Source organism: Vigna umbellata, chromosome 11 (assembly GCF_029865625.1).
Source record: "Vigna umbellata cultivar VRB3 chromosome 11, Vumbellata_1.0, whole genome shotgun sequence".
Classification (NCBI taxonomy): Eukaryota; Viridiplantae; Streptophyta; class Magnoliopsida; order Fabales; family Fabaceae; genus Vigna; species Vigna umbellata.
The window spans coordinates 5,744,911-5,772,215 of NC_142175.1; the positions used below are offsets into that span (position 1 = coordinate 5,744,911).

General features: G+C 34.6%; 2 protein-coding genes across 2 annotated transcripts; one reads left to right on the plus strand and one right to left on the minus strand.

Moving 5' to 3' along the window:
* Positions 1-3,013: 3,013 nt before the first annotated feature.
* On the plus strand, positions 3,014-7,447 carry LOC124847088 (pyruvate decarboxylase 2-like). Its single transcript, XM_047324481.2, has 6 exons — positions 3,014-3,637; positions 5,208-5,371; positions 5,694-6,344; positions 6,436-6,553; positions 6,739-6,927; positions 7,015-7,447. Exons 1-6 carry the CDS (start codon positions 3,116-3,118, stop codon positions 7,183-7,185), a joined length of 1,815 nt encoding a protein of 604 aa, XP_047180437.1. The 5' UTR covers positions 3,014-3,115; the 3' UTR covers positions 7,186-7,447.
* A 966-nt stretch (positions 7,448-8,413) lies between these two features.
* Positions 8,414-10,857, minus strand: LOC124847090 (7,8-epoxymelianol synthase CYP88A51-like). The gene is made up of 6 exons (XM_088102380.1): positions 10,344-10,857; positions 10,130-10,208; positions 9,938-10,018; positions 9,689-9,810; positions 9,051-9,096; positions 8,414-8,635 (listed from the first exon to the last, which is right to left on the minus strand). The coding sequence occupies exons 2-5, from the start codon at positions 10,199-10,201 to the stop codon at positions 9,084-9,086; spliced, it is 288 nt and encodes a 95-aa protein (XP_087958506.1). The 5' UTR covers positions 10,202-10,208; positions 10,344-10,857; the 3' UTR covers positions 8,414-8,635; positions 9,051-9,083.
* Positions 10,858-27,305: the final 16,448 nt, after the last annotated feature.

Genomic DNA, 27,305 nt, shown 5'->3' on the forward strand with positions numbered 1-27,305 from the left:
CAACATAACTACGCATGAGTGACATAATAAAAATGTGTCGTGCAAAATTTTTTATTAGAATAGATTTGATTCCAAAATTATTAAAATTGTGCAAGTTTTGAAAAAAAAAGTTAAAGTTGGACAAATCTGGGCATGTTGCATGACTTTATAACAAAAAAAATGTTACATTGCTAAAACAATTTCGTTGTAACTGAAAAGAAATTGTGTAAATTTGGACGACATTTTCTCTTTTTTTTTTTTAAAATTACTCCTTCATTCACATTATATATATAAATAGAGAGGTTGTTACAACATTCAACAACTTTAATATACTTCACAAGATAACTGAAGTAATGCTAACATGTCTCGAGACTTTGCTTTTGACTCAAATAATTAACTGAGTCGTTTCAAGTTGCAATGACTTTAACTTTTACAAAAAAAAAAGTCGTCCAAAGTTAACATGATTTCACTTCAGTATGAGATGACTTTATTTATTATGCACGACACAATTTGTCAACCTCGGAATTTGTTTAAAACTTATATCATTTTCATAATTTCATACCACATTCTATTTGTTTAGTAGACTAACTTTGATTGTTTAATATTGAGGTTCATATTTAATCCAATAACACGATCCAACAAGATTCATTAAACCTCTTTATTTTTAAACAACTCAAGCTTATGTTTATTGAGAAATATCTACGTATCATAATTAATCTCAACAATTTGATACTATGATTTATTTTGATGAAATATAATTATATTGTTATTAACTACTTTGATATTATATACTTGAGATTAGTATTATTCTAATGATAACATAGGTTCATGATCCGTGTTGATCTTATAAATGCAACTAGTATTCTCCAATAAATATTCATTCAATAATCACTCATATTCACTACTATATTCATAAATATCAAAACTCTCTTACTAACTTTGAGCATTAAAGAATCTTTTGTTGATGGATCTCCCCTCCTGATAAACAAGGGATTCAATTTGGGTCATCAAAAGCATTCAAGCCACCACTAGGATCTTGCCACCTGTCCATATAGATCCATGCTCAAGATTCTAGTAAGATGACATTGGTACCTATCGTGGGGCTGGTAACGAGATTCTCAGACAAACCATTGGTCTCTTAAGTCCTCCATTGGGGATGGTCAATCATTCATTTTAAACCTCAACTAAAGGGCTTATCTTTCTGCGATACATAATAGTTCCAATTCACTTAAGAGTCGAGGCCTAAGGCAATTTAAAACTCATTACGCTCTTAGGCGTCTTTTAAAGACAAAACAATGACATGCATCAAAGCAAATAATACCTTAGATGCATAGTGATTGATCCTAACAATAATACTCGATAGCTTTAAAGTAGAAATACATTATAAATTTTTTGCTATGCTAAATAAGTGTTTTTTCAATTATACTTTATTAGATATACATAAATTAAACAATATTAGACTAAAAATTATAATTGGTACAAATTATTATATACTGTTGTGATAATAATAAATAGGTTAAATCTCTCGGATAGTCCTCATATTTGTACAAAAATCTCAATTCGGGCATCAAGTTTTAAGTTGTCTCAATTTGGTCCTCATTTTTGAAAATGTGATACAATTTGGCCATTTTTGTTAATACATAATTGACGACATTATCAATGTCATGTGTCAATATGTGATTTTTTATTTTTTATTTTTATTTTAAAAAAAACGTTGTCACGTGTCAAATGAGGATCTTGCCACATGGCAGAGATAATGTGGCGTGACAGAGATAATGTGATGTGACAATGATAGTAACACGTGTCATGTGAAAAAAATCTCAATTTAGACCTTTTATTTGTATTTGGTCTCATTTTAGTTCTAATATATTTTTATTTAAATTGGACCAATGTCATCCATCTCCAAATTAAAACCAAATTTAACTTTTATATAGATGTATAATGATATCTTTATTAAAATTGATATTTTTATTAAATAAGTTTTACAATATTAAATTTATGTTATACATTGAACTTTATTTAAATTTTGTTTCAATTATGTTATACATTTTAAAATATTTTTATAACAAATTAAAATGAGTATATTTAAAATTTAAAAGAAAAATTTATACATTTTAATTTTTTATATTTATTTTAAATTGTTATATCATTATAGATCTATATAAAAGTTTAATTTGATTTTAATTTAGAGAGGAATGAAATTGCTCCAATTTAAAAAATCATTAGAACTAAAACGATATCAAATACAAATAAAATGACTAAATTGAAATTTTTCATATGACACGTGTCACAATCACTACCACGTGATAGGATCTCATTTGACATGTGACAAAGTTTTGTTTTTAAAAAAAATGTAAATAAAATTAAAAAGATTAAAAAATCAAAAAACCACATACTGACCTAGTTATATATATTAACAAAAAGATCAACTTACATCACATTTGAAAAATGAAGACCCATTTGAGATAACTTAAAACACCAAAGTGAGATTTATATACAAAGGTAAGACATTCGAGAGTTTTAACATCCAAGAATTGTGACTTCTTTTATTTGAAAAACACAATCATTCAAACACTAACATTTAATTATGATTTATAAGGAGACAAATTAATTAACTTATAATAAAAATAATACAATAAAAATAATAAACACATGTATTTATAAAATTTATACATATTTATTAACTCTGGTCATATATTAACACGCAAAACCATAAGTTTTTAATTAGAGAAACATTTTCTCAATTAATAAGTATTTTTACTAGGCTTTTCATTAATTAAGTAAACAAAAAATTCACATAAAGAAAAAGAAAAGTCAGCCGGAGCAAAAACAGTGTCGTAATTATGTGTCGGAAGTTGAATTTGGAACCAGTGAGACACACATCACATGACATATCACATGGTGCAAAGCAAAAATAGGAGAGAGCAGTAATACCATTCCAAATGGCTCTTCCTTCCAACATGCAAAACCCGAAAACCGCCCCTTGTAATGCAACCCACCATCTTCTCTTCCTCTCACTATTACACCACACACACACACACCCTTATAAATTCCCATACCCTCTTATTTCTCTCTCACATTATTACAATCACCGTCAACACACACAACCTTAACCTCATCAAACTCAAACAAACCCATGGACAGCATCGGCTCCCTCGACTCCAGTAAGCCCGCCAACAACGACGTCGGCAATGTCCCCAACGGCACCGCTTCAGCCATCAAGAACTCCGCCCCCGCCACAGCCGTCACCACCACCGAGGCCACCCTCGGCCGCCACCTCGCGCATCGCCTCGTGCAGGTTGGGGTCACAGACGTTTTCTCCGTCCCCGGTGACTTTAACCTCACCCTGCTCGACCACCTCATCGCGGAGCCCAAACTCACCAACGTCGGATGTTGCAACGAACTCAATGCCGGGTACGCCGCCGACGGCTACGCACGGTGCCGGGGCGTCGGCGCGTGCGTGGTGACGTTCACAGTGGGCGGGCTGAGTGTGATCAACGCAATCGCCGGCGCGTACAGTGAGAATCTTCCGGTGATTTGCATCGTTGGTGGACCCAACACGAACGACTTCGGCACGAACAGGATCTTGCACCACACCATTGGGTTGCCAGATTTCAGTCAGGAACTCAGGTGCTTCCAAACTGTTACCTGCTACCAGGTCAGAATCTCACCCTCATTTTGTTTCCATCTCCATTTACCATGTTATTTCATTACAATAATCCATGGTTTTTAATAAAAATAATAATAATTCGACACCTATGAACAAATAATAATAATTCTGGTCTAGTGACTCTTGATTTAAATTACAGTGTTTTTGTATATTTTTTTTTACATAAATACGATTGATTTATTAGAAAAGTTGGGGTATTTGAATAAAATTATGAAAAATATTTTGTTAATAATTATTTTTATAACTTTTTTACAATTGCAATTGGTTTATTTCAAATATTTTCTTAAAAATAAATTCTAAGAAATTAATAAAATAGTAATACATGATTTATTATTAAAAAATTATTATAAAAAATTGTCAACATATCTGAGGTCTAAAATTATTTAGATCGTGACACATGCAATAATCATAATAGCGTCTTAAGCATTTAATTAAAGAGAACATTCATTTTCTTAATTTGCCTGCTTTCTATTTTCAACCAATGAGACATCATCATAAATATGATTTAAAGAAATATTTTACTTATTCTAAAAAGGAAGAAACTACATTAGTGTGTGATTAGACATATTGTATTCAACTTTTAATTGTTGATTATTTATAACAGACTTCTTTCCTATTTATGTCTTTTTCTGTGGGTGTAATCTGAAAGGATAAAGTGATTTTGAGTAGATCTCAGTAAAAAGAGAATTAATGCACCTGAATATTTGTGAAACTAAAAATCACCATTCATACTTTTACCCCTCATAATAAAAAAATTATTTTCAGTAATGAATTTTATTAAATTATTTTTTAATATGTGTAATAAAAATAATTATTTTCTAAATTAAATTATTGATGTATAATATTATATTATTAAAATAAAATTTTGAAGTGAATGTTTATTTCAATAAACAACGTCAAAGTATAATTTTTCAGCTACAATTACTTCAATTTTAAGTGTACAAGGTGCAATAGTAGTGTTCTTGTATGTAACATGACTTGAGTGGTTTTTGCATCAAACTAGGTATATTTGGCTTTAATATTACTAAAGTGGGCAAATTCAATCGAAATTACGAAAATTGAGAAGTCGTGAGGGGTCCAAACGACTTCAATTGAAGAAGTCGTGCCCCCAGCACGACTTCACACTGTTCATTAGTGTGAAGTCGTACCCCATGTACGACTTCACACTGTTCAATAGTGTGAAGTCGTGCAGGGAGCACAACTTCTTCAATTAAAGTCGTTTGGCCCCCCACGACTTCACTTTGGATCAAAATTTATCCATTTTAATACTATTGAAGGCATATTTGCCTAGTTTGGTGAAAAACCTGACTTGAGTACTTATCTTCTGAAAAATTATAAACGGATACCTTTTTTATCTTGTACATTTTTCTAACATAATAAAGTATTAATATTTTTAACTTTTTATTTAATATAGATCCGTTTATTTTACATTTAAAAATAAAAATATTCTTTTAATATACATGAACTGAAGTAAAGAAAATAAAGTTTTATTTCTTAACTTTCTTGATGGATATGAATCTGTGATTGTGCTAAATGATTTTAGTGTATGGTTTGATAGGCTGTGGTGAATAACATAGAGGATGCTCATGAAATGATTGATACAGCGATCTCAACCTGTTTGAAAGAAAGCAAGCCCGTCTACATAAGCATAAGCTGTAACTTGCCTGGCATTCCTCACCCCACTTTCAGTCGTGAACCAGTTCCATTTTCTCTCTCTCCCAGGTTTGATTTTTCATATTCTTTTGATTAAATACTCAACTTGGTTTGTGAGACACTGATTCCCTTAAAGGGAAATTTATCAGTCACTTTAGTTCAACATTTGAAATGTCATTCTACTTGAGTAATAATGTTAACATACTTTTTATGAACTAAAATTGCAGCAAGTGGTTAGATTTAAGGTTTAAATTGATAGCATGAGGTTGTTCTTATTCTTGAAGGACTAATGTTTGTTGTAAGTTCTTTTAGAAAGGGGAAATGATGATAATAGATGTATATGTTTCTTTCTCAGTGGTTTTCTTTATTGATGGGTGTTATACTGTTACAGATTGAGTAACAAGCTAGGGTTGGAGGCAGCGGTGGAGGCAGCAGCAGCGTTCCTAAACAAGGCAGTGAAGCCTGTAATGGTGGGTGGTCCAAAACTGAGGGTGGCTAAGGCATGTGAGGCTTTTGTTGAGCTTGCCGATGCATCTGGCTATCCATTTGCTGTGATGCCATCAGCCAAAGGACTAGTACCTGAGTACCACCCGCACTTCATTGGCACATTCTGGGGAGCTGTGAGCACTGCTTTCTGTGCTGAGATTGTGGAATCTGCAGATGCATACTTGTTTGCTGGCCCCATTTTCAATGACTACAGTTCAGTAGGGTACTCTCTCCTTCTGAAGAAGGAGAAGGCCATCATTGTGCAGCCTGACCGAGTTGTGATCTCAAATGGACCTGCATTTGGGTGTATCCTCATGAAGGACTTCCTCACAGCACTTGGAAAGCGTCTTCAGCATAACAACACTGCATATGAAAACTATGCCAGGATATTTGTCCCTGATGGAAAGCCTCTGAAGGCTGAACCAGGAGAGCCTTTGAGGGTTAATATACTGTTTAAGCATGTTCAAGAAATGCTGTCTGGTGAGACTGCTGTGATTGCTGAGACAGGGGACTCCTGGTTTAACTGCCAAAAGCTGAAGTTGCCAAAAGGATGTGGGTGAGTAGCACGTTCAGTGTGATTGGTGTTTACCATTTTAGTTTTCATTCTAGCGTTTGTTTTCAGTTTTGAAGAGAAGGTTTGTTGACAGGTACGAGTTCCAAATGCAATATGGCTCAATTGGATGGTCTGTTGGTGCAACTCTTGGTTATGCTCAGGCTGTTCGTCCAAAGCGTGTGATTTCTTGCATTGGTGATGGAAGCTTTCAGGTTTGCCTTTCATAACTATCTAAGCACACTTCAATCAAAAGGAAATTGCTCTTTCTTGGTTACAGTACTCCAATAAATTTACAATTTTCACTCCCTCATGGTCTGCTATAACAAGTCTAAATTTTTTATCCTTACTCAACAATTCTTGAGCTAATTATAAGGCATTTTGTTTAACTTGTTTGCAGGTGACAGCTCAGGATGTCTCCACAATGATACGAAATGAGCAGAATCCCATCATCTTCCTGATAAACAATGGTGGATACACCATTGAAGTTGAAATTCATGACGGGCCATACAATGTGATTAAGAACTGGAACTACACTGCCTTGGTGGATGCAATCCACAATGGTGACGGGAAATGCTGGACCAGTAAGGTAAGTGACTACAAATTCTTACACATTCAACAACAAATTTGTTAATTGCATTCTTATGAAAAGTTCATCATGCATGCCTTATTTCAGGTCACATGCGAGGAGGAACTTATTGAAGCAATTCAGACAGCAACAGGAGACAAGAAAGATTGCTTATGCTTCATTGAGGTGATTGTTCACAAGGATGATACGAGCAAAGAATTGCTTGAGTGGGGCTCTAGGGTCTGTGCTGCAAATAGTCGTCCTCCTAATCCTCAGTGAATTTCCTACCATGAGCCATTACAAAGCTGATGGAATCAATATTGGAGTTTGGCTTTATCTTAGTTGAGATTAATTCCTTCGAGATGCTTGTGTACGAGAGAAATTTTCCTGTGTCTGTGCTTTGCATTTAATGTTTAGGTGTAGTGCATTTTACGGAAATTTATTCTTCGGGGACAAAAATTAATCTTTCACATTTTTTTTATAAATTAATGCTATTCTCTATTAACTTTGAGTTCGGAAAATTTATTACTTTATCTCACATTTACATAATAGAATCAGTTCACCTACCATGGTTAATTAATTTCTTTTGTAGTCATATGAATCAAAGTTCTCTAAAGTTGAATTTTCATCTGCATGAATCACATTGATTAAAATTAAACTTTAATATTAAATTATAAATAAGTTGAAAATTATAAATCATTTTATTTCAAACTACATACATTTCTTTTTAAACTACAAGTTCTCTTTATTAATGTGACATATATATATATATATATATATATATATATATATATATATAGAGAGAGAGAGAGAGAGAGAGAGATAGATGTCACATTAATAGAAATGAGTCAAAGGGTCAACCTCTCCTTTGAAGACAATGACAGGTGTTTCACATCTTAGACCCACCAAAACAATAAAATAAAGTGAAAAACAAACTTTAAGTTTGTTTGTAATAGGTCGTACTTAAGTATTTAAAAACAGATTTCCATACAGTGAGGATGATACTATTTGGGAGGGAATGAATGAAGAATATTCCGTAGCCACTGGAATTTATTTCCGTTGTCTGTTGGCGAAAACAGGGGAATAAAACTTTGCTTAAATTGTATATCAACTATTTTTTTTTTCTAAAATAGTATTCACTTTTATTGTATATATAGAGTCTAATTAGTCGTGTAATAAATGTTTATTTTACTTTTAGTAAAATAAGTAAAAATCTATATTCCTAATATAAAATATTTTAATTTTTGTATTAATCTTGAAAAAACTCACTGGTACAAAACAGACTTAAAAAAGTCTGTTTTACAACACACTAGACTTAAATTTTAAGTGTTAACAGACTTTGTTGACCAACAGACTTAGATCTTTGTACAATTATAAAAAAAAATGATAATGAATTTAATTTTATTGTGACCAGTTTAAATTTACTATTTTTTTAATTTTATTTATTTAATCATTAAACCAAAACCTAAAATGAAAAAAATCAAATTATCTAGTAAATTATCCAAAATCACCAAAACTAAATGATTATGAATTAAGCTTGAAATAAAAAATATTAAACATATGAAAAATTTGGAAACTATATATTTTAACATTACATTTCAATTTTTAATATAAATTTATTCAAATAAATACTTTTAAAAGTACTCAAATTAATCTTCACATTGTAGGAGATAACTTGTCCATTGCCAATAGACTCCATGAAGCGTTTCCAACTAATCTGCCTGTTACCCTGTAAAAAGAAGAAAATTAAATATTATAAATAATAAAAGAAACTGAAGAAATGTACAATAAAAGAAAATTAAGAAGTAAAAGAAAAATAAAGAAAGCCTTAAAAACGAATTTTCTAGTGTCATTTTTAAAAGTTTTCTATCAAATTAATCATGATAAAAACCACGCGACTGCACTGAAACTTTAAATCTATATTAAATTATGTTTTAGTTTGAATTTAAATAATGTATTATCATTAAATTTAAATTAGGTCTGTAAGTTATAATCCTAATAAAAACCAAAGTAGAAAAGCCTTTTACTTATATTATTTGGGTGGTGAGAAAACGGAGATAGAAGAGGTGGCTCTTTCTTTTGTACGTGGTGCTATAAATGGGACTAAATCATACACACTAATATTAAAAATAGTTTAGCCTCACCAGAAATTTCAGTTGTAGATCCCATTGCAACACCTAATGATATGTCCTGCATCATAAATATATTTTTTAAGTGAAACACATTTGACAAGCTTAACCTTATATGCAAAATTGAAAATTATGCTTAGCAAAATAACTTATGTGGAAACCATACCAACTTGTTCTTGAAAGGGAAAATGATTAAACCGGCATGCTCTGCAGCGTTTCCCATAATTGATAACAAAATGATGCTAATGAAGTTAACAAAAATGCCCCAACTTATTCTATAAAATATTAAGTGGTTAAAGCTTGTTCTACATCCTTAATAAGTCAAAATGAGTGTCATATATTGAAAAGGAATTGTTATTTCTTTAGCAAAATTGTTGGAGTAAAGCTTATGAAATGTGTTGAATCAAGGGTAAAACATCAATCACCTCTTGTGCATCAAAAAATTGTCGATGTGTTTTTAATTGAAAGAAGATGTATCCGGCATATGCTAGAAGCATAACAATGCCGCTTGCTCTCTCCATCATGCACCATTCAATTGTTTAAGACCAATCAGATCAAATGTTTTCTTCACAATATAACATAAAGCAATGCTTCCTTGACTATCCTTCTAAGACAAAAAATAAAATAAAAAATATGTAAAAAATAAATGAAACCTGTAGTTAAGAAGAAAATGATGGAGGAAAATGGTGAGCTGAAGTTTGGTCAGGTCGCTCCCAGGACAAAATCTGCTTCCCAATCCAAATGGAATAAAAGAACCCGCTCTTGCTGTGTGATTCTGCAGAATACATAATTTTAAGACACATAACATATCATCTTCTGTTCCTCAAAATCAAACTCACATGTTCAAGAATGAGTGGAAGAACATTCTTTTTTCAAAATTAATTACTATATATCATACATACTTCCCATCTGGAAAGATCGAATTCCTTTGGATTGATGTAAGTTTCAGGGTCCATATTTCCATCCTTTTGGTATAGTAAAACCTGCAATTTTGCATTTTCCCATAAATGCTAAGGTATTGTAATGAACGAAAATTTTTAAATGTTGTAAGAAATACTGAAAAATATGGCACTAAATAACTAAACTAAACTAACCATTGGTGCTGAGGTCAACCTTTGCCTGTCTAAAGTTCGCAAATGAGATAGATGTTTTGCACAGCATCTCATGGATAACCTATTCAGAATATAGTTTTCTCAAACATAGCTTTTTTAAACAGCTTCATATTTCTCATCTTAATGATTCAGACCCTCATAAACATAGATTACATGCCATCAAGAACATATTATATATAAATATAAATCTATATACCTTCGAAAGATATTCCATTTGCTTAATTTCCTTTATGTATCAGACAAAAAAGGACCATTGCAATGCTGGTCTGTCGCCTCTACTATATCGCCGCAAGTGGTCATCGCCGGCTGGAGGAGAGAAGAGGCTTACAGATTGCCGCTTGGAGGTAAGAAAAACATGAATCGTTGCAGATCGCTGGCCGCACTCACCAGTGCCTCCATTGAAGCTACCAGCGCAACCACCATCAACCACCACGGGAAACCCGAAAGCGAGAATTAGAAACCCAAATCCCCATTTCGAAACCCTAACCCCCAAAAGAACACACGAAATTCTCCAAATCAGAATCCCCAATCCCAAAATCGTAACTTCAAAAGCCATTCCTTCAATACTCGAACATGAAAGTTGGTTGACACTATTCCGTCAACGCATCGCTGCCGGTGAGCCGCCAAAAGGTCGTCGTTGCCGGCTGGATGAGAGATGGGGAGGGAGAGAAATGGAAGGGTTTAGCACTCTGAAACATAAAAAAAATTTAAAAGATAAATTTAAAATTTTATTTTAGTATTAGCATATGTTATAAATTTAAGGTTTAATACCTCTTTTGGTCCCTCGAAGGGGGACAAATGTTCAATTGGGTCCTACCTTTTTTTAGAAATTCAATGTGGTCTCAAATTTTGTAAAAAGTGTGCAATCAAGTCCTTTTTGACGGCTTTGATTTTTTAACGGAGCAGCTGACAGGGTGGACTGAAGTTAGCTACGTGGCTGTGAGAGGGTAATACGTGGCTGTGTGAGGGTGATACGTGGCTGTGTGAGGGTGATACGTGGCATTCATCTTGTTCTTGTCACCCAAAATGATCACGGCATTCAGGAATCATGTTATTTAGAAGGAATAGAATCTGCTAGCCGAATTCCATACGCAAACATACAGAAATGAATCTATTGTTAGCAAACATAGTATACTTGAATTTTTTTTTGCTTGAGTTCCCCTCATTCCAAGACCAAAGACCGCCGCTGAAGGAATAAACCAGAAGCTCCGTCCTTCGCCGCCGACGAACCAGGTCGAAGAAGTCAAACCATACCGCGAGGCCAGCCCTCCACCTGCAGAAAACCAGAACCAAAAACAAAAACCAAAACCCAAAGATCCAGCGGCCAACCTCGGCGAAGTTTCGTTGATCTCCGCAAACCTGTCGCTCGAGACCCACCGCGCGAACCACCATCGAAACCCCAAGGGTCGCGCCTCTGCCGCTGTGTCGCTCACAAGCTCCGCCGCCGCAGACCACCCCAAAGCTGTCGCGAGTTGTCCCAACGTGAGAGAAAGGAAGCTGCCATATGGTTGCAGAGCAGCGCCGAAGGAGAAGAAGAGAAGGGGAAACTATATCTTTCCCTCACATGAGCGTGACGAAGCAGACATAAGAAGAAGAGGGTAGAAAGAAATTGGGATTTCCAATTTAGGGTTCATAATCCTTTCAGATTGGGAGTTTTCCCTCTTAATTCTAATTTTAATTAGGTTCCTAATTTTCAAATTAAGGATTTTTCGAATTAGGAAAACCACGTATTACCCTCTCACAGCCACGTAGCTAACTTCAGTCCACCCTGTCAGCTGCTCCGTTAAAAAATCAACGCCGTTTCCAAAAAGGACTTGATTGCACACTTTTTACAAAATTTGGGACTACATTGAACTTCTAAAAAAAGTAGAACCCAATTGAACATTTACCCCCTTTCGAGGGACCAAAAGAGATATTAAACCTAAATTTAAACAGTGTAAAATTCAAGTCTCATCCTCTTTAAACAGACTTAAAACAAAAAATTTTAAGTCTCTTGTTTAATTAAGAGACTTAAAGTAGTTTATTTTATTTACAAAATTTACATAGTATATTTTTTAAATTTAAATTTAAGTCTCTTATCATATTAACAGACTTAAAGTAGCATCTTTTATTTACAAAATGGTCACCCCATACTTTTTAAGTCTAACATTTTATTAATAAACTTAAATTTGCAGACTTAAAAACTTCTTTTTGCATTGTTTCATGATTTGACAAACACTTCTTATCGTTATCAAAAATCAAATATGTGTTTATTTATCTTAATTATTAACTGATCAAATAAAATTAAGGGAATTAAAATTTCATATTAAGAAGATAATTTTTTTCTCATCATATTTAAAATATTTTAATATTTATCGTAAATTGATTATTTATTTTTGTTAAATATTAATATGTTAGATATATTAAATTATTATATATTTTAAATAAATATTTTATATTTTTTTATCTTTAGTTAGTATAATATTATTTCTATTTATATTTTGGACTTAGTCTATATTTATTTTATTATAAATTCAATATACTATATTTATATTTAAGGAAGATTAATATGATACATAGTTCGTTTACCATATTGAACATGATATTTAGAGCCTAAGGTTTTTTGGAAATTTTTTGTCACCCATATGTCCATTATAATTGTCGTTGCCGTAGTTAGAGCAGTCGCCACCGTCATTGTCGCTAAAGCATCAGTTTCAATAAGCGACTACACGGTTATGCTTCTTTCGTCTAGGCGACTACAACGTCATTAAGATCGTCACCATCGGAATTTAGACGCATTCTCACACGTCGATCATAGTTTATTATTGTTGTCTTTTCCAATCGCACGTAGCAGCACATGTGTCATTGTCTTCGGCGCCGACCACCTTCGTGGACTCGTCATGACCTATTCTCCCTAGATTTGGCCTTCCTGCATTAATTGGGCTTGTTTTCGTGTTTAGGGTTTTTCTCTCTCCTACTTGTTTATGGCTTATTTCCATGTTGTTTCTTTTGACCTCTTTCTCTATCATTACTATGTTTGACATGTCCATACAAACTAACTATGTCAATGTGCATTTATCTATTGATAAGTCAAAGGACACTAATTATGTGACTTTGGCATCAAACGTTAAACTTTGGCTTAAGAATCAGGGGTATGTTGATCATAACACTCTGAGCGAAATAACTATTGATTCTGTTGCAATTACTTGTTGATTCAAAGTTGATGCTCAATTATGCATTGTTATCAAGGGTACCCTTCACTCTTCTTTAAAACAAAATTTTCATTCTTAGGAAACATGTTTTGAAATCTGGGAACACGCCATATACACCCATGATACTCAACTTAGTTATGATGTTTGTCATATCTTTTCAATGTTGTTGCTCCTCGATATTAGGACTCTATGACTGATTATATGAGTAAAATTCATGCTCTTTTTCATGAATTTAATAAATTATTGTCTTTTGCCTATACTCCTATCCCAGAAATAGAGCAATAATTAAAGTTCTTCATGATATTGGCATTACACGGCCTTGTTGATAAATATTTCCATATTTGTTATCAAATTTTAGGTTCACCTGTTGTACCCACTTTGACTTCTACTCGTTCCATTATTTTGTGTGCACCTACTAAACTCATCGATGATACACTTTTTTATTGACTCATCGATGATACACCTATTTCTATTTATATTTCATCTGCGTTAGCATCTCAACATCATCACTCTCGCAAGTCGGGAAAAGATGTCATAAGTGTGACCATTGTGGTAGGTTAGGTCACAAGATTGGCAAATATGTTACATGGTCGTTCTCCTAGATTTGTTGTTGTTAATCAGACTACTCCTCCCTCACAATCACCTACTAGGATCCTCTTTCATTCGATATTACCGATTACTTTATTATTTTCAATAAATTTCTTAAATGGTATAAAAATCAACAACTTTCTTGTTCCACTACATTTATAGCACACATAGGTACATATTTTGTTGGCTTGACTCCATCTTCTTCTCTTAATTCTTGGGTTCTTGACTCAGGAGCCACATATCACATTACTAGTAACAAATCTTTGTTTTCTCTTTATCCTCTCCGGATCCTTTACTTTTTGTTACAATGGCTAATGGATCTAGTATTTTAGCTCATGGAATTGGGATTATTAACCTTTTTCCTTTTTTATCCATTGATAATGTTCTTTATGTTCTTGGGTCTCCTTTTAACTTATTATCCTTTAGTTTTCTAGCTCATTCTCTTGATTGTGTTATCTCTTTTAATAAATACTAGTACAGGTAGGGCTTTTACATTAGTTATTTTGGAGATTATGCTTCAGTTCTTTAACCAAAATATATTCAGACGAGGTAAAAAATATATAACTTTAGGCTTCAGTTAACCAAAGCTTGTTCTTTACTTTATGCTTCAGTTCTTTTTGAACAAGAATCGAAGCCTATTCTTATATATATATATATTTTTTAAAAATCAATTTCTTCCTATCCTTACGTATTTTTTACCGAAGAACCACTATGTTCCCCACAAACAAACAAAGCCACCACTACCTTTCCCACCTCCACATTGAACAAAAGAGATTAAAAAAATATTTGCATTAGAAAAAACAAATTATGAAATAGAAAAAAATATTGAAGACAAAAAAGAATGAACCTCTAACCACTTTCGAAATGGGAAGAAAATGTATGCTCGTACTGACAACGCGACAACACACTTCACGTTGGCTACAACGAAGGGAAGGAGTGGAGGAGTGACGTCGAAAGTGACAACGTGGTTCGCATTTGGTGACGAGGAATGGAGAAAAGTGAAACTTGTAGTGGAGAACTAATATGGCGTAAATGAAAAAACTTTGGTGAGAATAATTTTAATCCTAACATACAAATAAGTCTCAATTCTTTAAAGAACTGAAGCATATAGTTGTGCAAATATTTTCAAAATATTTGCACAATTATAGGCTTCGGTTCTTTAAAGAATCGAGGTCTATAGTTTCACAAATATTTACAAAAATGCCACCAATTACATTTTTGAAATTATTTGGAAAATTATAGGTTTTGGTTCTTTAAAAATCAAAGCATATACCATTGTAGACTTCGGTTACTTTAAAATCAAAGGCTATAGTTGTACAAAAATTTCAAAATGTCATCGCGTTTTGAAATACTTCGTTTTCCTTGAAACCAAAGCTATTGAGTGATTTCAAAAGCACTTTTTTGTAGTTGTGAAAGATTTTGCTCATTTACAAGACCAAAGTTTGAGACAAGTGATTGACACTAAATGTGAGTCTCATGGTCTTTATCATCTCCACCCTTCTACAAATGTTGGAACGGTTATGAAGTCTCCATTTCTTTTTCTTGATTAGTTAGGTCATCCCAATCTTGCAAAATTGTAGCAGCTTGTTCCTAGCTTATCTAAGTTGTCTAATTTAGTCGGTGAGTCATGTTAATTAGAAAAACATATTCGTAGTTCCTTTCCTTGTAGTGTCTCACAACATGCTTCGTCTCTTTTTGCCTTAGTTCAATATGACATTTGGGAACCTAGTCATGTTAAGTCTAATTTATATTTTCAAACTTTCATTACTTTTATTGATGATTATTCCCGATGTACTGGACTGTTTTTAATGAAAAATCTAATGCTGTCAAAATGGGTTGTAACCCGCGAGCCAACTCGGCTCACTGATGGACAAATTTATGATCACCAAAATATGATGTCACAAACTTGTTTAACAATCGGCAAGTATGACCGAATCGTTTCAAGTAGTAAACTCGGTAAGACCAAGTATCGTTCTCCCAAAGGACTCACGGCCTAGTTTAGTTATGTGATTTGTTGATTAGCTAAGACTTAAGAACGAAATAATTGGATTTTACTATGCAAAAGACGAAAATAAACATGTATGCATGAGGTTGATCAATGGCTAAAACAAAAGACAGCACTTTCAATGAAATATATTGATGAATATGTTGTTGGGGGTCAATTTTATCTTATCCACTCTCATATATTTTAGGAATTCAACATTCAAGTCATCATTGTTAATGCCACTCTCTAAATTACCTTTCAAGAAGGCTTCTCCCTAATTACGAGTTCATACGATTCCTAGCATTCCTAATAATTAGTTTTTTTAGCACAGGAGCTTAAGGCAACCAATATACTATTGGGAGAAATTCCCCGGATCTAGACTTCCCCGTACGTTCCCGTATCGACAAAACCAATAATCATGCATTGAATGAGTTAAACAAAGCAAGCATTGAGCAAAGAGGAAAAACCCTAACTAATGATGAAAGAAAGCATAAGTCTTAGATTAAGATGCAAGCACAAATTCCATATATTAGAGTTTCAAAAGATTACATTGATTCCCCAACAAACATACAAGGTTTAGTTCACCATATTCATGGTGAACCTAGATGAACAATAATGAAAGAATGAAAGAGATAGAAAAACCCGAGAAAGAGAAGAGGAGAGCTGTCACCATCTCCTAATCTACCCCAAGGGGTGGAAGAGAGAGTGTTTGCTTCGTTTCAGCCAAAGATACCAAACCCTAAGACATCTAGGTCTTTAAATAGGACATAAAAATAATAGAAAACGGGTCCAGACCCAAACAGATCATAAAATCGCATAAAACTGGCCCAAAACTCGTCTGGTTGACTTTTTTCGTATTTTGGTTGACTGGTTGACTTTTTGGTTGACTGGTTGACTTTTCTGGTTTCTGGTTGACTTTTCTGATTCCATCTCTCTCTTTCTTCACTTCTTTCACTAAATTCACCTTAAAACCTGCACAAAAACACTGAAAAAAAGCATAAACCTGTCCAGCTCTCTTATTTATGAAAATATGGATAAAAACATGATTTCAAGCTAGTTTCTAAGTGTAAAGGTTGCTTTTTGTGTCAATTTTAAGCATTAAAATAACAGTTTTTCAACTGTTATCACAACCCTAAACTTAGAACTTTGCTTGTCCTCAAGCAAACAAGATGTAACTCAATCTTCAACCAATTCATATGATGGTTCACTCATTCAAAAATCCTCTTTTTCAAGATAAGTAACAACTTCACTCAAACTTATGACCAAGAGTTCAATCAAGATGTGCACATGCTTTAGTGTTCACAAAGTCATTTAAATTTCAACAAATGCTATTTTTCATGAATGATCAATCAATTAAGCATGGATGTTCATGTGCTTATGGAATATTTCCTCACTAGGTAAAGTGTTTCACTCAACACACAAGTGTATAAGAGGTAAAGTGTTTCACTCATTCACTCCACTATCACAATGTTACATGAATCAACTTTGCCTTTCATTTTACCACAATCAAAAACATTCACAAGCATGCATCATCACAAGGACTTTTCAATGGCTTATAATGTGGCTGGGCTAACAAGAAAATTGGTTTTTCTGGATCACAAAATCCTTGAGTTAAGAGAATCATAACAACACAATTTTTCTTATTCTTCCCAACTTGCCTTTGCATTTGCATTGAGCTTTGCTTCTTTTTCTTTTCCTTTTCTTTTTTTCTTTGCATATTCTTACTTTTTAGCTCTTAGCTCAATGCTTTTCCTTTTTCATGTTTTCCCAACAACCCCAAACTTGAACATTTAACAATACCACACAAGATCTTCTACTTAACTCAAGGTAAAGATTTTCAATCAAGGGTTTCAGTGTATGTTCAAGGCTAAGGGTTCAAAGGATAGAACACAAAGTGTTCTCTTTTAGTGGGCTAACTTTATGAATTTGGCCAATAAAAAGGGTTCCAACAAACGACCTTGATCACATGATGCAAAACAAGCAATTGATTCAATCATAGAAAACCTGGGCAAAGTCATTCATGCTTTCAAAGTAATAGCATTCAATCATACCAAAAACTCTGGAGCTCAAAACCTCACATATAAGCTCATTCACATTTGACATACACATCCTGCTTAATTTCACAATCACAATCATGATATCCTGCATTTGTTCACAAAGCTTGTGAATCACCTGTATAAGCATTTTAATGTGCACATCTATCTCAACATCAATCAATCACTAATCATCATCAAGCATTTACTTATCACACAATCACAGTTAATAGCAAACCATCATAACAAACCAGGTTTCCAATAGAGTACATCAAACCCTAATCTAAAACAAAAAATAAATAAGTTTAGAAAACTTAAACCCCAAAAGCATAAGCATATGATAGCATTCATCCGTAAATGGTATCTCAGCTCCTCATCAATCTGAGCTGTCCTCTATATCTTCCTCTTCTTGGATCTTCTAGTCTTGATTCTTTTTGCCCGATGAGGAGGCCATCCCTGCATCAAACATAATTCACAAAACCAAAAGATACATTGTTAAGCATTAGTAAACCACAATGAAGAAATCAGCCCCTTCAATGATGCTTTCTCCCAACCCCAAACTTAGATGGAAAACTAGTGAGCAAGTGAGTGGAAGGGAGATTTTCTAAAAAGGGATGAGGGAAAAGTTGTAGAGAACCATTGAAAAGGTATGTAGGAGTGTGTGTGCAGAGAAGAGTCTGAAAAGAGAAACCAAAACGCAGCTTAGGGTATAAAAATACCCCAATGGGCTCGGGTCCTGCTAAGGGGCAACCAAAGCCAATCTGCGATAGTACCGCTCAGCGGTTGTTTTACCGCTCAGCGGCACTTTCTGAAGTGCTCTTCTCCTTCTTTTCTTAACCTAAGTGCTTCCTAAACATGCCCCTCACTGGTTCCCTGCAATTCAATGTTTAGAATACTTATGCAAACCCTATTATGCAACTAAAATGAAACAAACAAAAACAATCAATCAACTGGGTTGCCTCCCAGATAGCGCTTGTTTAACGTCACAAGCCTGACCCAAAGTCCACCAACACCCATCAGTAGGTGTTTAAAATCTCACCAACACCCATCAGTAGGTGTTAAAAACTTACCAACACCCGTCAGTAGGTGTTACACACTTAGCATCCTTCAGTAGATACTTAACCACCTAGCATCCATCAGTAGATGCTATGTTCAGCAAAATATTCACAAAATCATGTTCAACAGATTAAAAAATTACAAACCAAAGTAAAATTTAAAAGTTCTAAAATCACTGGATTGCCTCCTAGCAAGCGCTCTTTTAACGTCATTAGCTTGACCCAGTAAAGCTCAAGTTCCTTCTTTATAGTTGATGTTGTCATTCCACCAACTCCTCAGCTGTTTCCTGTGAACTGTTTTGGTCCTTCTAGAATGTGGAGACTCTATCTCTATCATCTCCTTCTCTTTAAAGCCCTTCACAACCCACAACTTGTTCTTGATTCTTACAGGTGTGCCAAGTTGGAGTCTTCTTTTCTCCCAGTCACCAGGAATTTCTCCTCCTCTTCCAATCTTTTCTTCCTTGTGTACCTGAAACAACAAACAATGGTTACCTGCAACCTTGAGATTTTCATCTTTACGGCTAGTCATGGGTGCATCTTGAAATGCAGCTTTATAACTAGCTTCTTCCTCCTGTGTTTGCGTCTCATCTTTAAAGACGTCTATAACCACTCTTTCCTCCCTGTCCTGGAGCACTACTATACCTTCATTTACATCAATGATAGCTCTGGCCGTTTTCATAAACGGTCTTCCAAGTATGATAGGTATCTTCTCTGTCTCCATCTTCATCACCACAAAGTCTGCCAAGAACTGAAGTTTGCCAACACAAACTATAATGTCCTCTGCAATCCCACATGGCTCCTTTGAAGATCCATCGGCCATTACTAGATTAACCTTTACAGGTTTCACATTAACCTTGCCGATTTGCTCCAGTAAAGAGTAAGGTATCAAGTTAACACTTGAACCTAAATCAAGAAGAGCTTTCTTCACCCTTTTCTTTCCTATGGTACAAGGGATAGAAAAACTGCTTGGGTCTGTTGCTTTAGGAGGGAATGACTCTCTTTTTTAACAGTTATACACTCCTTTGCTTCATCATCTCTACGTCTTTTCTTTGTAGAGATGTTTTCATCAGATTTTGTGTAAACTGTGATTTGCTGTAGAATTTGCTCCCAAGGTGCATCATTATCCACCATTCTGAATAATTCTGTGAAGTCCAGTTGTTTCCCTTGATGGATTGGAAAAGGAAAAGTACTTTTGCTCTCTATTTCTCTTCTCTCTTCTATATCTAACTCAACTTTCTCATCATCAACACTCTCTACCACCTTGCACTCTTCTCTGGGGTTAACCTCAGTATTAGCCCCAAAATTTCTATTTGGCCTTTCTTCCACCTGTTTGGTGATCTGCCCCATCTGAATCTCCAAATTTTTGATAGTAGCTTCAGTGCTCTTTTGGGTAGACTCAGTTTTCTGTATAAAATTGTTGAGAGTTTCCTCCATCCTCATGGACCTTTCATTAAGCATAGATAATTGTTGCCATAAGGTGGGTTGCTGCTGCTGCTTATTATATTGACCAGCTTGCCCAGTTTGCCCTTGACCAATACTTGGGTGTGGTTTCCACCCCTGATTGTAGCTCCCTTGACGATACTGATTGGTCATGTAGTTTACATCCTCTACGGCTTCAACTGGAAAGGCACATTGACCATTGATATGGTCGCCTCCACACAATTCGCACAACTGGGTTTGTACCTGTGCAGCAATTTTCAACTCTTTGGGTAATTGTGCAAGAGTTTTGGTCAGAGTCTCCAACTGTTGAGTTAGAATTTTGTTTTGAGCTAGCAGGGCATCATGTGTCTGTAATTGGAGGACTCCTTTTTGCATAGGAGCTCCTCTCTCATTGTGTAGCTCATTATCACTAGTAGCCATGTTTTCTATAATCTCTGTTGCTTCCTCTGGAGTTTTCCATTTAATATTGCCTCCTGCTGAGGCGTCCAGCATCATCTTGGTTTGTGAACCAAGCCCTCCAAGGAAAGTTAAGACTACTTCCTGATCTTCAAAGCCATGCATGGGTGTTTTTCTTAGCAAGCTTTTGTATCTGTCCCATGCATGTCCCAGTGATTCTTCCATACCCTGCTTAAATGAAGAAATCTCTTGCTTGCCTTTTGTCACCTTAGATTGTGGAAAGTACTTGTTTAAAAATTTTGTGACCACTGCTTCCCACTCTGTGAAACTTTCTTCTGGGAAAGAATTCAACCAAAGCTTAGCATTGCCTCCCAATGAGAAAGGAAACAAGCTAAGTTTGATAGCTTCGTCTGGCACCCCATTAATCTTGACTGTGTTGCAAATCTCATTGAAGGTAGTGAGGTGCTCATATGGGCTTTCATGAGATAACCCATTAAATTGGTTGCTTTTCACCAGTTGAATCAGTGCTGGTTTGACCTCCATATTAGCTGCATTGACTCTAGGTCTAGCTATACTGTTAAAGTGCTGAGGTCCAGCTATATTGGTGTAGTCAGCAAGAGTTCTTCTAACATTGTTGTTCTCCATATTTTCTGTGCTATGAACAGAACCTTGTGGTGATGATTGTAAGAGAGTTTCTGGAGAAGGGAAAAGTTCTCTAGATGTTCGGATTCTTCTCCTCCGTCTACTCTCGTCTAGACCTTCAAGCAGAGGTTCTGTTGTTTTCTTGCTCCTTGTTCTAATTGCTTCCTGCATGCACAAGAAAACAAAACCCTAGAAAAGATTTGTTAGCACAAAAAGATATAGGAGAAGATATAGATTCAGAAGATAAAAGATTCAGAGGATAAGATAAAATAATATAAAATAAAATAAAATAAAATCTAATCTAATCAAATCAAATCAAATAAAATAAAATCTAATCTAATCAAATCAAATAAAATCTAATCTAATCAAATAAAATAAAATAAAATCAAATCAAATCAAATCAAATAAGATAAAATAAAATAAAATAAAATAAAATCAAATAAAATCAAATCAAATAAAATCAAATAAAATAAAACCAAATCAAATAAAAACCGAAAAAATAAAAACATAAAATAAAAACAGAAATTCAAAATTAAAGTCAAAGATAATCAATAATCACACAAATTAACCAGTTAAACCAGAGTCCCCGGCAACGGCACCAAAAACTTGATGGACAAATTTATGATCACCAAAATATGATGTCACAAACTTGTTTAACAATCGACAAGTATGACCGAATCGTTTCAAGTAATAAACTCGGTAAGACCAAGTATCGTTCTCCCAAAGGACTCACGGCCTAGTTTAGTTATGTGATTTGTTGATTAGCTAAGACTTAAGAACGAAATAATTGGATTTTACTATGCAAAAGACGAAAATAAACATGTATGCATGAGGTTGATCAATGGCTAAAACAAAAGACAGCACTTTCAATGAAATATATTGATGAATATGTTGTTGGGGGTTAATTTCATCTTATCCACTCTCATATATTTTAGGAATTCAATATTCAAGTCATCATTGTTAATGCCACTCTCTAAATTACCTTTCAAGAAGGCTTCTCCCTAATTACGAGTTCATACGATTCCTAGCATTCCTAATAATTAGTTTTTTTAGCACAGGAGCTTAAGGCAACCAATATACTATTGGGAGAAATTCCCCGGATCTAGACTTCCCCGTACGTTCCCGTATCGACAAAACCAATAATCATGCATTGAATGAGTTAAACAAAGCAAGCATTGAGCAAAGAGGAAAAACCCTAACTAATGAAATCAAGCATAAACCTGTCCAGCTCTCTTATTTCTGAAAATATGGATAAAAGCATGATTTCAAGCTAGTTGCTAAGTGTAAAGGTTGCTTTTTGTGTCAATTTTAAGCATTAAAATAACAGTTTTTCAACTGTTATCATTCACCACGGGTTTGAGCCGAGTTAGGTTTGGAAAAAATGTAATTTTTTTATGCGGGCTAGTTTTCAACTCGGTTCACTTAGAACCCGGCTCACCGGGTTGAACCCGTGGTGAGCCAACCCATCTAATTTAATTTAATTATTTATTTATTATTTTGTGTTTTATTAGTTAGTATTTTTTTTATATTGTAGATGGTGATAAAGAATAAGATGTTTCTAAGACACAAAAATATTATAGATTTATATATTCAAGACTCTAATATTATAAATGGACAAGTGATACAAAAATTATCAATATTAAAAACTTATTTTTTCGCCTTTTGTACATGTTTTTGGATTACGCTTGGATTGTATGATATTGTTTTTTATTTTGAATTGTCTTTGGAGTTTAACATAATTTTAGTGTGACGTTTATTTATATTTGAATTGAAAAAAAATGTAATTTTTTATTTTAAAAAAACCTTATTATTAAATGAGTGAGTGAGCCAACCCGTTTAACCCACCAACCAGTGGTGGGTCAGACCGAGTTCAAATTTTTTCAGCTCGCTAATAAGTGAGCTGGGTTGGGTTTACTCACTAAGTAACCAACCCGTGGTAAGCCGGGTCGGGTCGAGCTGAGTTACCCGTTTTGACAGCTCTAGAAAAATCGTTCTGATTTATTTTTATATTTTTAAAACCTTTTATAATTTGGTGTTTCTATTCAAACTTTGTGACTTGATAATGGCCATGAATATCTTTCCTATTCCAATTTATGGCTGTGAATACTTGTCTTTCGTCTATTTCTTTTATGACCATCCCAAAACTTGTCAATGATGCCTTAGCCCATTCTAGTTGGCGTCAAGCCATGCTAGATGACCTAAACTTTATTTAGAATAGTGGAACTTGGGAGCTTGTCCCATTACCATAGAAAATCAGTTGTTGGTTGTAAGTGGATTTTTGATATCAAAATTGATCCTGATGGAAATATTGATCACCTTAAAGCATGTCTTGTGGCCAAAAGGTTACACAAAATTTTTTGGTTGGATTATGGTGATACCTTTTGTTCAGTGACAAAAAGGTGACATTTGTTCGTTTATTTACAATCATGGTGACTCTTCAATAATAATTTCTTTATCAACTAGATGTTTTACAGAGATTTTAAAAAAGAGATTTACATTGGAGAAACTTTCAAGGGAGTATTTTGGGTTGGTAGAAATATTAACTTATTATTTATTATTTATTTGGGAATGTTGACCTTTGTCTAAATATATACATGAAAACATCTTACCCTCGAGTGAGAGATAATTTCTCAATTTGTGAAATAAATTACTAGATCTAAAATTGTATGGTCTTCAGAATAGTTTGGTGAAGTGTTTAGGATGTACTTGGAGAGTTCATGTCGTAACTTCATTCAAATGCCTTATAATGTATATTGCATTTGCCAGATACTTTTTTATTTATTTATTTACAGATTTGGTAAAGAATAAAAAAAACATATTAATTACTTTAAAAGAGTTCCATCATTTGTTGCAAACGTTCATAAGAAAAACGAGATTCCACATCAATTAGTCAAAGTAACTTTGAAAAAAAGTAACTTCTTATAGCAATTTTTTTATTAGTTTTTATAACAACTAACGTAGACCAATAATGTGTGCTCTATAGTAGAGATGTGTTTTTGGTAAGAAAGGCAAGTCTTTAAGAAATGTCAACATGTGAAAGAGAGTCTTAGCTAGCGCATTGGTTAGTCAACAGAAAATGAGCATTAACAAGTGTGGAAAGATCTTCCCATTGGCATGCCCACGGCAAAACCTCAAAGAATTAGAAGACTATTTGCAAGACTTAATTACAACCATTCCTTGGAAGAGATAATGAATGTTCCTTAGCTTAGTTTCACTAAAACTTTTCCCGTAGGCATTAGTCATCACTCACAAGCTATCATTTTATTGTGGTCTATTCCTAACAACTCCTCAATTGACATAACTACGTGACTAGTTTTGGACGTTTAAAATGCTCTAGAAAAACAAAGTAATTTCGTTATTTTCAACAACGAAAATGATTTTTATGGAAAATTTCATTAAGGGTCGGAGGGTTTGACAAATCTTTATTAACAAATTACTAAGTTATTCATATGAACGAGTACACTTGACTTTTAAAAAAGTATTAAGTTTTTTTTTCCATTTTTTGGTTTTTGTTTTCAACTTGTTCATTTGTACTAGGTGGAACTTTCCATTAACATGTACAGGAAAATAATAAAAATTGTGATAGCAAACTTTTTAAGTTAGGTGTCCAAAACATGAAGAGATATTATAATAACGATGAAGGTGCGGAAGCTATGGATGATAAGGAGTAAAACTCGCGTTTTGGTGGCGATGGGATGGTTCTCTTAGAGAGGTGGGTTATCAACCCTAGAAGAAGGTGGTTAGAAAAGACTACATGAGATGTTTTAGCCTTTGATAACCTAAGTGAATATAGCACAAAAATGACAAGATAACTTTACTCAAATTCAAAAGGAAAGACAAGATGGGGAGACACTACTATTTATAGGTTAAGGATGTCTCAAAAATATAGAAGCAAAACTCTAAAAACGCTATCTTGACCTAACTTAGAGACAATGACAAAAATCCTCTCTAATAAGAAGAGGACATGTGACCACTACCCATAGAGAATCATCTCCATTCGTAGAATGACATGTGACCTAACTATGTAGAAACCTTTCTAATGTGAGCATGACACATGACCACTCTCACATGGGAGGTCCACACACCCTTGTCCACCAAGCTAGATTTAAAATTTGATCACATGATTAACCTAAGCTCTTGGACATTCACTTTGGGTTAACATTGGACATTGACCTTTGTTGACCCAAGTGGTTTAAAAACCTTACACTTCTTGACCCAAAATATAAAACCTAAATAAATCCTAGAATACTTAAACTATAATACAAAATCCAAATAAATCCTAGACTACTTGGCTCAAAATATAAGATTTAAAAGATACACGCTAGATCCATCTTGCACATATGACTTCAACTCTTTTTTATTCACTAGTACAATAAAGAGAAACAGCATCGGTTGCTTATGTTTATAGGCATCGGTTCTACAACTGAGGTATAACTGGGCGAGGTAAAAAGGTTAAACTTTATGCCTCGGTTATAGGTCGGGATAAAATGAGACAGGAATATGCCTCGGTTCTTAGATAACCGAGGCAGTAGAGTGTATCTTTTTCTTATTTTTTCATACTTCAGACTCTCATTCACGGTTCATTCTCATTCGGTTCATTCATTCTCAATCATTCTCTCATGCCAAACAAACCAAGATTTCTTCGAAAATTTCTTCCAATTTCAGCTCCCAAAATTTCTTCCAATTTCAGCTCAAAAATTTAAAACAAACAAGAAAACTGTAACAGGAATCAATCAAACGGCGGTCCATACTCAATCAGCAACACAGTGTCATCAATGTCCAAAGCCAGAGAAGCAAAATGCGTGTCACAAAGCAAAGGGCATACCCAAATTTCTTCCTCTTCGCACATGGTGAAACAGAGCCAGAAGCATCTCCCCCACAGATTTGCCCACAGACCATGCAGTTCCGACTACCACCAACGGCGTGGTTCAGCTTCTTCGCGCCACCTAAACCGTCGACAAAAGCATCTCTGACCACCACCATCTCCCCCACAGATCTGCCCTCCGCTACTCCATGCGCGCAGATCTGCCCTCCATGCGCCCAGATCTGCCCGCCGCCCCCTCTATGAGCGCATATCTGCCCACCGTCACCTCCCTCCGTCACCGCTGCGTCCTCGCCGCCGCCGCGTCCTTGCGTCCACCGTCGTCGCACGTCGCAGGAGAAGAGGAAGAGAAGAAGAGGTCGTCGCAGGAGAAGAGAAGAGCGTCCTCGCCGCCGCCGCGTCCTCGCGTCCACCGTCGTCGCACGTTGCAGGAGAAGAGGAAGAGAAGAAGAGGTGGTCGCAGGAGAAGAGAAGAGAAGAGGGAGAGAAGAGGGGAAGAGGAGGAGAATTTTGGGGAAAAGTTTTTCTGGCTCTCGATTTAAGGCCCACACAGTCGAAGCCCAATATGCCTCGGTTCTATCTTCCAACCGAGGCCGTATCTTTGGTATGTGAGGATTAGGCCTTGGTTCACTCTGGCAACCGAATCAGTATCTTCTTTAGACACCGGTTACTTAACAACCGAGACATATAATGCTTTTAAAATTACGAGACTGCCACCGCGTTTTGATATACTTCGGTTCCATAAAAACCGAGTCATAATGTCCGAGTTTAAAACGTCATTTTTTACTAGTGATTGTGTTTGACCATGTCTAGGAAGTATGTCATGATATATATATATATATATATAAAAGACGAAATTAACCGTTTTTTTAAAAGTGAAAACTATCATTGTTTTCAAAATAGTAATTAAGTCTAAAGAATAAATCACAACATTAAATTACCAAAGTCATGATGGAAAACATCACGGACAAAGGTATTTGTCAGTGAAACTTCACCGTTTCTTCTGA

What these genes read in the sequence shown, in the direction of transcription:
- LOC124847088 (XM_047324481.2), top strand. Translation starts at nt 3,116, where the DNA reads ATGGACAGCATCGGCTCCCTCGACTCCAGTAAGCCCGCCAACAACGAC. An exon ending in TTGGTGATGGAAGCTTTCAG is followed by an intron (nt 6,554 to 6,738) that starts GTTTGCCTTTCA and finishes ACTTGTTTGCAG; the next exon opens with GTGACAGCTCAGGATGTCTC. An exon ending in GGAAATGCTGGACCAGTAAG is followed by an intron (nt 6,928 to 7,014) that starts GTAAGTGACTAC and finishes GCCTTATTTCAG; the next exon opens with GTCACATGCGAGGAGGAACT.
- LOC124847090 (XM_088102380.1), bottom strand. Translation starts at nt 10,201, where the DNA reads ATGAGATGCTGTGCAAAACATCTATCTCATTTGCGAACTTTAGACAGG. An exon ending in GGTTGACCTCAGCACCAATG is followed by an intron (nt 10,019 to 10,129) that starts GTTAGTTTAGTT and finishes GCAAAATTGCAG; the next exon opens with GTTTTACTATACCAAAAGGA. An exon ending in TCGATCTTTCCAGATGGGAA is followed by an intron (nt 9,811 to 9,937) that starts GTATGTATGATA and finishes TGTATTCTGCAG; the next exon opens with AATCACACAGCAAGAGCGGG.